The sequence below is a fragment of the Lonchura striata genome, chromosome 12 (genome assembly GCF_046129695.1).
Source record: "Lonchura striata isolate bLonStr1 chromosome 12, bLonStr1.mat, whole genome shotgun sequence".
Classification (NCBI taxonomy): domain Eukaryota; kingdom Metazoa; phylum Chordata; class Aves; order Passeriformes; family Estrildidae; genus Lonchura; species Lonchura striata.
The window spans coordinates 14,275,178-14,289,454 of NC_134614.1; the positions used below are offsets into that span (position 1 = coordinate 14,275,178).

At 50.5% G+C, this 14,277-nt stretch overlaps 1 protein-coding gene across 1 annotated transcript in view; it reads left to right on the forward strand.

Annotated features, from left to right (window-relative positions):
- Positions 1 to 10,272, forward strand: part of CHST13 (carbohydrate sulfotransferase 13) — a 28,965-nt gene extending 18,693 nt beyond the window's left edge. Inside the window, exons 2-3 of the mRNA XM_021531926.2 lie at positions 5,556 to 5,632; positions 8,959 to 10,272. Of these exons, the coding sequence (XP_021387601.1) occupies positions 5,556 to 5,632; positions 8,959 to 9,804 (923 nt within the window). The 3' untranslated portion in view covers positions 9,805 to 10,272. The remainder of the gene's footprint in view (positions 1 to 5,555; positions 5,633 to 8,958) is intronic.
- Positions 10,273 to 14,277: the final 4,005 nt, after the last annotated feature.

The following is a 14,277-nucleotide window of genomic DNA, read 5'->3' on the forward strand; positions in this document are numbered from 1 at the left end:
CAGGATTAGCTCCTCAGGGCCTCTGGGGTGCCTGCTCATGTGCAAGTACATGTGCTGTCTCTTCCCTTGTCTGCAGACCACTGATCTTCTCCAGGTGTTAACCCTCTCCAGTGTTACATATTGGAGACCACATGTGGAGTTTTTGGCTTCTTGTGGCCTGAGGGTCCAGCCTGGAAAATATCTGAAAGTTTCATCCTCAAACCCAAAATGAGTTGGGATTCTTCCTGTTGCATCCCAGCCACCCACTCCCACTGATCTGGGGTTTCCAAACCTCTTCCAGTCTGGCACCTGAGCACGTGGGTGTGATGATGTCCTGCATGTGGGACAGCTGCCATCCTCTCTGCTGGCCTGTTCCCAGGGGTGATGGCATCCCAGCTCTGCTCATACACACATCCAGCCCACGCAGCTCAGTGAGTCCTGGCATCACCCGCTCACCTGGCAGCCCTTCTCAGCACCTCTGGCTCTGCCTTGCTCCAGGAGAGCAGAGCTGTCAGTGCTGCAGGGGAGGGTCACCGATGCTATGGATAGTAGCATATGGATAATGCTTTTTTTTGCTGTGCTGGCAAATATCTCACTTGATTTGTTTCAGGGCTTCATTTGCCTTTTTTTACGACTGTCACACCGGCAGCTGATGGGCCAGAACTAATGCATCTGGGACCTCCTGCTACTTCCAGCAGCAAAGTAGCAGAAACTGCTGAATTCCAAGATTGTGAAATTAAATCCCCTATTAAGTTTCCACTCCCCTCATCCAGGATGAACTTCAGTTTCTGTGTTGGTGTTTGTCTCTCCCTGCCACAGCAGCCTTTCTCAAGTCTTTGTCCATCTTTAGTATCTTTCTGTTTTTGTATCAAGTCCTTCTCAATGTATTAATCCCAAAGCTAATCTGGGAGGTATTTTTCTAGGAATCTGCCTTCTGCCCAATATTTCTTATTTAAGTGCCACCTGCTTTCTTGTTGCTTGAGACCTTTCCAGTTCACCTTCTAAACTTCATCCTCTCTGACCGAAGAGGATGAAATCCTTGTTTCCTATGGAGTGTTGTCTCTCATGCACTGTGTGTATCTGGGTGAGGATCTACCACATAGGCTTGATCTACAGAAACAGCTTATTTTATTTACAGACAAGTTTGCATGGGTATGAGCTGTGTCTAGTTAGTGCTATGTTGATTTTCATTCTAAGTTATTTATTATCCAGTTGCACCCACATGTTTTAATTGCTTTCTTTTCTTCAGACTGTTTTCTAAAGCTTGGGCAATGCTGATGTCAGCCTAGCAGGCTTGTTGCTGCCTGAATCTTGTCTCCGAGCCAAACTCTTCAATTCACACACTGGATTTGCTGCTGTGGTTGCAGAGAACCTCCCTCTTTTTTTAAGGGTCTCTGCAGCCAAAGCAGCATATTCTTTCACTGCTGCATCCAGAAGTCTGGAATAGGCATGAGCCAGTCTTTCCCTCACCTCACAAGTCTGGCTGTCTTTGTAATCAGCTAGTACACCTAAATATTCACAGCTTAAAAATCTATTCCCTTTTCCAAGGACAGCTGGCAAGACACTGAAGCCCCAGATCCTGCTGCGGTGTTGATGTCACACTGCAAGAGAGTGCTGTGGTGGGACAGCACTGAAATCTGGGGTACAGGAGGAAAGAAAGGAAGACATGTGATTTCTTTTTAAGCTCCAAAAGAAAGCCCTTGTAGCATGGGAGACTCAAAAATGGGCCTGAGCTTCCTTTCAGTCTCAACTGGTTCAGTGATTTCTGGTCAGTGTCTCTGCCTTAGCACAGCAGTTTTGGTCTCCTGCTCCCCATCATTCCCATTCCCTTGCCTCATTGTTTGAAGATTAAAAGGACAAATGTGATACTTCCTTCTGCCTGTGTCAGTGAAAAACACTTCAGATTTCAATCACAGACATGCACTGTGTTGATACTTCTCACCCAAATAGTGATCCTGCAGTTGCCAAGGGTTGGTGTTTTTTCCCCTTTAGAAAGTTGATATGCCTTGGCTAAGTGATGTCCCCGCTTTCAGATGTGATTGTGGCAATGCTAAATTTCCAAGGATTACCACTGCATGTGGTGGAATCTGGGAACCTCAGTAACAAGCTATAAAGTCAGGAGAAAATCCAAGATGTGAAGATCTTGGCAGCTCCTCCACAATGGAATATCCTGCTGTACTCAGGGCCGTGGTGCCAAAATGCAACACAAACCATTAACTACTCACATGATACTCCCTCCTCAACAGTGTCATTTATTTAAGTATTCCTTGGCCTTTCCAAACTTCTTGGGAGTCCCAGGGGCATTTCAGAGATTGGTAAACCAATGGTACAGGGAATGGGATGCCTAACTCTCTTGGCATGAATGAGTGGAGTAGGAGGGATGTGTAAATGTGAACATTTACATGTTGTAAGTGTGTGAGCAGTGATGCTGCAGGTGCTGGGGCTGGTGAACAGGGGGTGGCCACAGCTTGGGGTCATGGGGCTGGGCTGTGTTGGGTGTCAAAGGCTGATCTTAGTGGAGTGGACTCCATTAAATCACTGTCTCCAGCCTGCTGCTGGCTCGAGTGGGTTGCAGCAGTCCTGGCCTGCTTACCACTGTGATACCAGATGTTTTGGGGATGCTTTGTGCACAGACAGCCTGGACTTGTCTCTGTACACACACCTGCAGCTGCGCTGACCCAGCCTTATGGAGGATGGACACTCCATCCCATGGGACACAGCAGATGCTGCCCTCCTCATGGTGCATCTGCCACAGGCCTTCACCCCGACTCCAGAAGTCACCGTCGTGGCCCAGCCGGGATCCCAGGAATGCCGTGTGCAGGGTGAGCAGACAGTTCCTGAGCAGGGAGGCTTCCTGCAGTGGAGCCGTGTGAAAACCCAAAACCTGCAGCCAGGCCAGGCCTTGCTCTGGAGGTTTGGCAGCGCTGGGCAGGGATGGTGTCACCGCTTTGGAGCGCACAGACCTCGGGATGCAGCCAGTGCCGAGTGCCGTGTCTGCCCCTGCCAGCTCAGCACTCCCAGCCTCCTCCAGCTGCACGGGAGCAGCCTGGCAGGCATTCTTTTTTTCCATTTTTTTTTAATCTCTTCCTCTTTTTTTTCTGGAACCCTGTACAGCAAGAGCATAGCAGGGATCCCAGGGGATTTGCAGCTATCCAGAGAAGATGCCTTGTTCTCTGCCAGATCTTGTGCTGGGGAAGGGATGGAGGAAATCCATTCTGCAATGTTTCTGCTGGGGCTGTTGGCAAGAGCCCTGCGAGATGCAGCAGCCACTGGCCAGGCTGGTCCCTCTGAAAAAAAGAGGACTGAAGAGGTCAGAGCATGGCTGTGACCTGCCTGATCTCTGCTCCCTCCCTTCTTTACTGCAGATTTGCCTTTTGTTGAGCCCAAAGAGCCTCCTGCCAAGCCAGCACTCCTCCAGGGCCGTGACCTCATGCTGCAACAGGCACTAAAGCCTTTCCCTGGGACGTTGCCATGCTGCCCTGTGCAGCACAAGCACGAACTATTTGCATTTCTAACATCCTTAAGTCAGCCTGAGCCACCCTGGGGTTCCTTCTGTCCCCATGAGAAAGGTTCTGACTGATGCATGTGTTAATCTCAAAACCAAACGCCTCCACATTGTTTTTACTAAATATAGGAGCAGTGTCTGCTGCAGGGTACTGCCAGCAGCCCTCAGCAGGGTCACAGTCCTACATCCAAGAGGAGTTTATCAGCCCCAGCCAAAGGGGAAAGGGGCTCAAGTTCAGTGCTCTGTTTGCAGATGTGGGCTGCAGTCAGCCGAGTTTTCAAGGTCTCATTCCGTGTCATTTGCAGAGGGCTAAGCCTGGAAATGTGAAACGGGACTCCTCTGGGATGAGCATCTCAGCCCAGAACTGTACGTTGGATTTTCTGCTTATCTCCCACTGGCACAGATGCTATTTCACCCTCCTGTGGGGTAACTGATACACAGGATTGAGGAAGAAACTGCAACTTCTCGTTGAGTCTCATCTTGATCAATCCGGCGTGCAGGAAGTGTCATTTCCCACAGACGCGCAAGCGTACAGGCACTGCTGATGAAATTTGTGAGGTCAGGCAGTCATTTCCTCCTAATTACAGCTCCAGGAATGAATAATGTTTAGCTGAGACCCTGGTGACTTTGTGCTTTGGTGCAGTTTTCATTTAAGCAAAATACAAGCATGTCAAAATGAACACAGGATCTGGATTTTTCCTTCTGGTTATTTTGGTTGTACAGATGCCACGTGGGACTTGTATAACAAATGTGGGGTTATTTGGTGATGGTCAGTGAATGAAAAGATCCGGAGCCCCAAACTGTCATGCAAAAAGCTTCTGCTAGAAACCTTCATGTTGCCAGAAATGTCTTGTGGCAGATGCTTTTTCCAGAGACTGGAAGAGCCTCCCAGGCCACAGTCTCCTGAACAATGTGTCCTATCTTCCCCTTCAGAAAAAACATAATTCTCCATTTTAAAACTCATGGTGTGATTCCTTCTGTGGAAGCCAACTCCAGGGCTGCACAACCCCCATGGTTACAAACCTTGTCATGCAGAAACAGTCGTGGCATCCTCTGCCAACGAAGAGAGTCAGAGCCAAGAACAGAGGGTGGGTGAGTGATGGAAGAGCTGCTTGAAAGTGTTGCTGCAAGTGAGAGCCTGTGCCCTGCCTTGGCTGGCTCCCTGCGTTGGGTTTGGGATATCCAGGCCACATGGTTCTGCCACCACTCTGCTGGAAACAGGTCCCTGGGGGGACCTCAGAGGCTGAGCTGAAGCAGATGCTTCCTAGCCTGGAAGGTGGTTGCATCCCTAAATAATTTATGAGCACAAGAACTTGATCAGCTGTCACTGGTTGGGTTTCTGGTGCTGCACTTACGGCTGGCCACATCCAGCCTTGGGTTTGGTGCTGCTGCAAATGGACCTCCAAAATGAAACAGCTGATCTGCAGGGCAGGGAGGGGGCAAGGACTGCCTGGGAGGCTGTCTTCAGCTTCAAACACCAAAGGAGATGCAGCTGGTTTAGAAGGGATGAAAAAAAAATATAAATAGCAAATAAGAACTTCAATTGATTTACCGGTCAGACAAAGCACCTGACCAATTTGTGTGCTCCTGTCTGTGTCTCTGAGCCTGGAAGTGCAAGCTCTGAGTCTGTGGGGGCTCAGCACAGAGCTGCCAGTGCTGGATGTGCCCTTCATCTCTGCCAAGCACAGGGGCTATCTCACCCCTCACAGGGCTGTGGCAATGCTGGCCTGTCTCCTCTGGGTCATTCCCTCAAACATACAGCCTGGACCAAGTGGCATTTCCCAATAGCATATGGATCAAACTTTTCCTAGTTGCACTTGAAATTGTAATTGTTACCTTTATTTATGGTGTTTTATTGAATAAAAAATAGGTCTGGACCTTTTGAATCCTAGCTGCAGATTTTTTTACAAACTAAGGGGGAGCGAAGAGCATTGCTTGAGCATCACTTCCAGGGCAAAATGGGTTTGTCTCTTCTTGGGAGAGGTTGTCTTATCCCAATTTGGGCATCTCAAGAGAAAGTATGGGAAGCAGACCCTTCCAGCCCCTCTGATTTCCCTCACTCCTTTTTCAGCCTCTGAAGAAATGAGATCCACCTGGCAAGGCAAGGCTGGTCGCAGCCCACTCCAGGCCCTGTATGAGAGTGACCAGGTAAGGGGACAGGGACAGAGAAGTGGTGGGGCAAAGATCAAGTGGAGCACTGAGTGCTGACCCTTTCTTCCACTCCTCTGGTGTGTGGGGCATTGTGCCAGGCCCAGCCACCCCCAGGGTCCTTGTAGCTGAAGGGTCTTCTGTCTGTGTCTAAAAGACAAGACGACACTGCTTGGAGCTTGTAGCTTGATAAACACTGCTTATGGCCCTTGCTAGTGCTTGGGTAAATACTTTAATTACCAGTGGGCTGAGCCATAGCTGGGCAAACCTGGGAGACTTTGCCATCTGAGCATTTCAAAGCCAACTCTGTGCCATCATAGATGGGCAAGAGCTTCATTGCTGCCCTTCCAAACTGATAATTGACAGATATTTCTGTGTTAGCTGCTACATATATGTGCACACACATAGGTATGTGCACATATATATGTTTACATAGATACAGCTGGGCTCAGCTATGGGGGATTTATAATCCTGGAATATCTCAGGCCTCTCCATCACTCTGAGCTGTGCCAGCTATACCTGCTGAGAAATGAGCAGCCAGGCACAGCCTGGGCAAAGGATCACTCCCCTCCAGGTGGGCTTAGTGGGTCCCTCCCCCTTCAGGAATTAGGGAAGGTGTCCTGCTTGCCCTTCACAGTGGGGCTTGTGGTCAGAGCTGTAAAAAGTCTTTGTTTCTTTTTGCTTCATTTCCCCCTGGGCAGGCAGTTTTCCCCTAATTCAGCCACACTTCCCTTTGCAGAGGGATCTTCACCCACAACTTCCCTGCAGGAAGGCCTGTGGGAAACCACCCTCCAACGGGTGCCATGCCACGTGCCCCAGCCACCAAGGGTGCCCTGCATCTCGCCGTGTCCATGGGGCTGTCATCTGCTGCAGCCCCCAAGAGCAGAGAGCAATGCTGGTGGCCCCTCAGTGAGCTGCCATCTCTGCTGCCTCCCCAATGCCCGTGGGCAGTGCCCCATGCAGCCAGAGTCAGCTCTTCCCCTATGTGTTGCTTTGTGTCACTGTCTAGGTTGATGCTCTTCTGTCTGTAAGCAGCCAAAGTACATTTGTTCTCTGAAAAATTACAAATATGGACTCCCTAGGCCATGATGCCAGCAAACCCTGATGCTGCTGGAATGTCATGGTGCTATTTCCTTAAAAGTGATACTTAATTTCCCTGGCTTTAAAAGAGAAGGAAATGAAAGGAGCAATTTTGCTCTGAAATAACTGCAAGACATGCATTTATTCCAGTGGGCGGCTGCTGAAAAGTAGTCACATTTATTTGTTGCCATGCCTGCAGACAATGTCTGTCTGTCTGTCTCTTTGGTCCAATAGTTTTGAATTATGCAAGTGCAGGGAAAAACACCTGAAAAAAATCACATTATTAAAATGCTTCTTTTTCTAAACCCTTACAAAAAAGGTTTTCCAATTCTGAAAGCTGACAGGGAAGCTCCAAACAAAAGAAATTTCTACTGAAAGGTTTGGCTGTGTTGCAAGGCAGCATGAGAATACTTCTTCAGCTGTGGTTATCACCTCCCTAGGTGCTGTATTTTTTTTGTAGCCTAGTAGCCAACAATGTCAGAGTCATACCTTGCTGGCAGTTGGCATCTGTTTACCTGAATTTTGTTCATTTTGGCATTTTTCCTTATCATGTCCCTGTTGGAAGGAGTAAAGATGGGATGCTTTCTTCTGTCCCTGTCTCACGTTACTGCCCATACAAGTTCTTGGAGAACGTGGTCACTAAGGTGACCTGGACAAGGTTATTTCCTTTGTGGAAATAAGATCCAAAAGAGTCTTGAGAGTGGCTCATCCCTTGCAGGAGCTTTCTGCCCAGATGTTAGTGTCTCTCTGAAGATGTCAGGTGTGCTGGACCATCCACAGGATGGACAGTTTTTCTTAGTGTCCCAGCTCCTGGCTGGAGCTTTACAAGCCCATACAACTGTCCCTCCAAACACCTTATTAGCCCCCAGGGAGCAGTGAGAGGCACCTGAAGCCTGGCCAAGGGTGTCCTTTAGCATGCAAGGGTGTCCGTGTAGGCAGCAAGGCCTGCCCTTGCCCTTCATCTGGAGCTTACCACGTCTGTGCAAGTGCAGAGCTTTTTGCTGTGGCACCCTCTGACCCTGGGGGGATTGTCTTTACAACCCCAAAGTGGGAGCCACCATGATGCTGGGAGGTGGTGGTCACTGCATGGCGTGACAGCCACAGCCCTGCGGGGTCAGGGCTGTCCCAGGTTAGCGGGTGCTTGGTGCTGCCGTCTCCAGACGAGGCTGTTGGATGTTCCCAGCAATGAGGAACACGAAATTTCCCAACCCTTGAGAGCAAAATAGGGACATAGTGGGCAGGAGGAGGAGGGGACCTTCCCCTTCTGACTTCCTGGAAATGGCTTCCTTCCCCAGATGTTCTAATGAGATTTTGGAATTTCTGACAAAAAACATGACAGGAGAGGCCACGTCCCCAGATCTGTAAGGGGTTTGAGCTGGGTCAGGGGTTAAGGGACTCTGGGCTTCTGGTAAGCCAGTGCAGCAGCTGCCAGTTCTTGATGTGAGGGTCAGAAAGGTTAAAGGACCATGTGTTGGTTCCTTGTCCCTGTGGCCAAAGCTGAGGCATTAGACTGGTCTGTGTGGAAGAAGTCCCTCAGGAGAAGGAACCCAAAGCTCTCAGGAAGGGCCCCAGCACTATCTACTCAGCCCCTTGCTCCTGTCCATCATACCTGCCACCCTACCTCATCTCCAGGTCCCCTCCTGGTCACCAGGGTTTGATCATCAGCGTGAGAGACCATTTCCATTTGCCTTTCCTTGGCAGAACACCCAGGCCTTTTCCATCCAGCATGCCCAAATGTTCTGCCACGTTTCAACACCTTGGCTGGGTGTTCACAGCAAGCACATGTGTGTGGGTGTCAGTGTGAGGCAGCAATGCCCCATAGCAGCAGGAGGTGTGCAGGGCCCTGTGCCAGCAAACAGGCTGTGCTTTCTGCCCCTGGGGCCATACATCCCCCCCAGGCTGGTGTGAGGGGAGAGCACGTTAGCCCAGTGTGTGTGTCTGCTTTTAAAAATGCTGTTATTGACCCTCCCTGCACCACCTCTCCTTCCATCACCCCCTTGGATTTTTCTCCTCATACAGCTCCTCATCATATTTTGCCCTTTCTTTTGATGCCAGCCTGTCCAAGGATTAAGTGCACCAAATCAAGATGTGTTCAAAGTGAGTGCTGTCTCCAAAATCCCACATGGGTGACCGACCAGCCCAGTAAAGGGGAGACAGTGGGGACAGCTGTGGGACAAGTGTTGTGTGTATGCCACAGTCAGCCTGGGCAAGCTGGTGACCATCTCTGTTGGGTTTTTTCTCCCCAGTTTGAGCAGTCGTCCTTGCAGGCCGTTCACCAGCAGAGACGGGAGATGCTGAGCAGCGTCTGCAGCCGTTACACCCGCAAGCGGCGTCTCCTGCAGCCGGACGACTTGCGGCACTTGGTGGTGGACGACACGCACGGGCTGCTCTACTGCTACGTGCCCAAAGTGGCCTGCACTAACTGGAAGCGGGTGATGATGGTCCTGACGGGGCAAGGCAAGTACCGGGACCCCCTGGAAATCCCCGCGCACGAGGCGCACGTGCCCTCCAACCTGCGCAGCCTGTCCGAGTACAGCGTTCCCGAGATCAACTCCCGCCTGCGCAGCTACCTCAAGTTCGTCTTCGTGCGGGAGCCCTTCGAGCGGCTGGTCTCGGCCTATCGCAACAAGTTCACGCTCAGCTACAACACGGCTTTCCACAAGCGCTACGGCACCAAGATCATCCGGCGGCACCGGCGGGAGCCCAGCGGCCGGGCCCTGGAGCGCGGCGACGACGTGCGCTTCGAGGAGTTCGTGTACTACCTGCTGGACCCACGGACGCAGCAGGAGGAGCCTTTCAACGAGCACTGGGAGCGGGTGCACTCGCTCTGCCACCCCTGCATCATCCACTACGACGTGGTGGGCAAGTACGAGACCTTGGCGCAAGATGCCAACTACATCCTGCAGCTGGTGGGGGCCGACACGAGCGTCAAGTTCCCGGCGTCTTCCAAGACCACCAGGACGACGGACGGCATGACAGCCCAGTTCTTCCAGGACATTAGCCCCTTCTACCAAAGGAGACTCTTTAATTTATACAAAATGGACTACTTGCTATTCAATTACTCCATCCCCTCATACCTCCGCATCCGGTGAGGCAGGGGCTGCGGGGGAAGAGGTGAGGGAGAGCTGGATAACTCTCACCTTGCCATAATTCCTCCTCTCCTGCCTTGAGCTCTCCTGCCTTGGTTGATTTCTTCCCTGTGCCCTTTTGTTGGGGTCTGCTCCACCTCCTGATGCCTTGGTCATGCATGCTCTGGAGGAAGAACACTTCTCAATACACTGGGGTTGGAGATTTTCCTTCCCTTTCCCTCCCAGCCTTCAATATCTACAGGGAATGGTGGTGGGACTGGACACTTCATACCTTGGTTGGGGACTTTCTTGTAACTAAGAGACTCCTCTGTAGATCCAAATCTTGCGAAGGCTCTATTTTTGGGCAGGATCCCTTCAGGTCTTTCTCCTCCCTACTGGGCCATCTGGGGGCAGACATGGAGTCTCAGGGGTCAGAGGGGAGTGTATCCGAGACTTGCATAGAGCCAGAAATAAAGCAATAATTTAATGTAACTTTCCTTTTATTTAAAAGTGCTCCCACTTTTTTTTTGTCTTGCTCTCCTCTGTCCTTCATGCCATCTCCTGCTGAGGGGGATATAACACACAGAGGTGTGTTACTCTGACCACATTTTTATCCCTGGAGGGATTTTTTGTTTCTCACCTTCCATGTGTTCTCAGTTGGGATGCAAAATACTCCAAAGATAGAGAGGAAAGGCTTGCAGCAGGTCCTCAGTCTTTCCCCTGAACTACCACAGCAGAGTGCTCAGTGCCTGTGTGTGCATGTCTCTGGATTTCTGGTCAAATCCATTAAATCCAGGCCCCACACCTCCCATTTTTTTGAAAGCAGGTGACAACAGTTGTAAAGCCATGCAGGCAGCATTGGTTCAGGTGTCTGCTCTGATGAAATCACTTCATCCACCATGTCCTGCCCATGGCCCAGCTGCTCAGACAAGGCTCTACTGGCAGTGCTGGCTTCTCTTCCCATGGCAGCATGGGCTGCTCCTGTGTGCAGCCCCTTTACCAAAGTTATAAAGTGATTGGGGGAACGCTGGGCTGGGATGTGGGTGATTGCTGTGGCAATGGAGAAGCAATATTGGACTGAGAGGCCAGAAAAGTCTGTGTGTGTATGTTTGTGTATGTGAGAGAGAGAGAGAGAAAAAATTGAGGATAAAAACAGGGAGAGAGACACCTAGAGGGAAGCAGTCCTTTTCCTGGTTGCCTTTGGACAATCATTCCTTGGAGAAAAAACAGGGAGGAGGGAGTGAAACACAAAAGAAAATGACAAACTGAGCCTTAGGATTTTAAATAAAAGCCAGTCCATATTTCAGTCTTTCCTTTTTTCTGTTTGGCTTTGGCTTGCTGGCTGCCTTTGTAAATAAACACACTGGTAATAGATGCTGTAGAGTGTGTCTGCTGGCTTGGCTGCAAACACTTGACTTATTAGTGCAATACAATGGGAGGTTTTATAAAACCACAGTGCTCTCAGTATCTGTAAAAAAATGGTATTTCCATCTAACAACTTTCAGCTGTTATATCTTAACCTTTTTCCTCTCTGCCTCCGAGTGGCATCTATATGCTGACACTCCCTCCTTGCTTGCTCCATTGGAGATTAGCTTTAGCAAAGCAATGAAAAAGAAAAGTAAATGAAGCTCCTGGGGATCCTGGCAGTGTGACTGATTCTCCCAATCTGCACTGGAGATCTTGAAGAAATGGCCTTTCTCATGCTATCTTGGTATCTCCCTGTCTAGCTGAAACACAAAGCACAAAAACAGATTATATGATGCAACAAATTTCGTCTGCAGTATTCAGGCTTGGAGTGCATTCCTCCTGCTTTCTCAGGAGTCTTGTGCTTCCTGCTTAGAGCTGCCTCTGTTTGGAAAAATCATTGTTCAAATCATTGCAAGATCTTTTCATCACTTTTGGTCATGAATCATAATTTGGGGTCAGATGCAGGGTCATAAATGGATGGATTTTGGGATGGTTTTTTGTTTTTATTTTTACTAAATAGTGTTCCCTGCCAGTACCTCTAAAGAGCTCATGGCATAGTGAGTGGCAAGGACGGATACACTCACTTCCAGCTGTGCTGTCTGTGGGTGTTTAGAGAATATCTGGCTGGCTGGGAGCTGCTTTGGGCTTTCTTTGGTGTGAGAGTGAGGGAACAGAAGCCTCTGGGCTTTGTTCTTCAGCCAGGTGGTTTCTAATCTTTCCTGCAACAGTGCCAATGGGGAGGTGGTCCCAGCTGTGAATGGCTGTTTGACTGACAGCCTGTCCTGGCATCCTTATCAGGACAATAAATCCTTATCAGACCGAATCAACAGCCCAGCCACATGCCAATGGACCAAATGCAGCCCTGCAGCCTTGGTCATGATCTTCTGAAAGCAGGACCCTGTAAAGGTGTGGTTTGGGTCATGTAGGACCTTTAGAAATACTCACCTTTGGGCTGCTTCTATAAAATCCCAACAGACAACATCCACAATCCAAACCATTTGGGTCATACCCTTGGCATCCTCTCTGCCAAAACCCAAAGCTTTCCAAAGGAAAACCTAACCATGCAAACAGAAAAGGGGCATTTTGCATTTCTGAAGTGAGCACTTTCAGCCTGGACTAGAGCATTTTGGGACAGGAATCGCTCAGCCCGTGCCAAAGTCGAATTGCTGGGACCAGGGTGTTCTGGGGCCAGCTCTGGAGTCGGGATGCTGCAGGGCTGGGATGCTGCAGGATCAGGATGCTGGGGGGTCAGGATGGTGCGGGGCCGGGATGCTGTGGGTTAAGGATGCTGCAGGGTAAAGATGCTGTGCGATGGGGGTCGGGATGCTGTGGGGTAAGGATGGTGCAGGGCCGGGATGTGTGGGGTAAGGATGCTGCGGAGTCGGGATGCTGCGGGGCCAGGATGCTGTGCGATGGGGGTCAGGATGCTGCGGGATCAGGATGGTGTGGGGTCGGCATGCTGCGGGGCGGGGATGCTGTGCGACGGGGGTCGGGATGCTGCGGGGCGGGGATGCTGTGAGGTAAGGATGCTGTGCGATGGGGGTCAGGATGCTGCGGGATCAGGATGGTGTGGGGTCGGGATGCTGCGGGGCGGGGATGCTGTGCGATGGGGGTCGGGATGCTGCGGGATCAGGATGGTGTGGGGTCGGGATGCTGCGGGGCCGGGATGCTGTGCGATGGGGGTCGGGATGCTGCGGAGCCGGGATGCTGCGGGGCAGGCACGGTCCGAGCCTTCCCGGTGGGACGGAAAGCGCTGGAGGACGGGAGCAGGACGGAGCTAGGAGGACCCCGTGTGCCCGCTGATCCCAACTACAGGCGCTGTGGTTCCCTGTTCGGGTGCTGGGAACAATTTCTCTGATGGCTCCTGGTTGGTTGGGCTTTTCAAATTGTTTCGCTGCCACCTTTTTTCTTTATAGAGAAGAAAACACCAAGGAGGCCTGGGCCATTCTAAAATGTAACTAGATTTGATTTTCTCCTCCACTTGGAAGTGGGAATGTGGCAGTGGCTGATGTGCAGCCAGGGCATGACCTCCAAGGGGATGCCTGGGGTCTGTCCCCCAGGAGCAGGGCAGCCCTCTCTGAGCAGGGAATGTGACCAGCAGAAGGTGCCAGTCCTGGCCTCGCTGAAGTGAGACCATGGTAATCATGTCCCCCAGCCCCCTGAAAGGTTCCCATCCTGGCCTCAGGCTGCACAGCTTGGGGACAAGAGACTCTAAATAAGTCAGGTTGGTCCTGGAGTCTGGCTCAAGGCTTGGGAGCTACTGGGGAGCTCTCAGAGCACCAGAGACACAGGAAACAAGAACAGCCTCACTTTGATACGTTCATGTGTGCACAAATATACAGTGAAAATAATGATTCTATTATAATGTATAATAGAATTACTGCTGGGTCAATCTATATATTATATATTGAGTGATTACATTTTTATATGGTTATAATACTTAATAGACATTTGGCTTACGTATGTCTACATTTGTGTATCTGTACACCATCCCATGTTTTATATAAATACTTGTATACTCCCCAGCATAAGAGAGAGTACCTTCCCTTGCTGCACTGTAGCTTTGCCACAGTCCAGCGTGGCTCAGGAGTTAATGAAGAGCTGGCCCCTTCCTCCAAGTGCCTCCAGCAGCTCCAGCCTCCTGAGTGTGCTGAGCACTCTGCCTGTGCTCTGGTTTGCTGTGCTGTGGAGCTCCTGGCCCCATCCCTCATGGCCCATGTGAAGCTGTTGAGTTTCTCCTTCCAGGGGAAGAAAATGGAGCTTCAGTGATCAGGAGGTTTCCTTCCAGACTTTCCTGTGCACCACAGATTGGGTTGTTTACCAGCTGGAGGATTAAATAGACTGTCATTGAAGAAAAAAAAAAAAAAGTGTGTTCAAGTGTTCAAGTATGTCTTGGAAGCAGTGTCTCCCTTGAAGGAGGCTTTTCAGACTTACTGTGTTTGCTGGCTGGCACTTTGCTTGTCCCTGGTAAGGAAGCTCCATCTCACAAAGAGTTTCTGGAAAATTACTGTGTTAGGATGGAGGCAATGA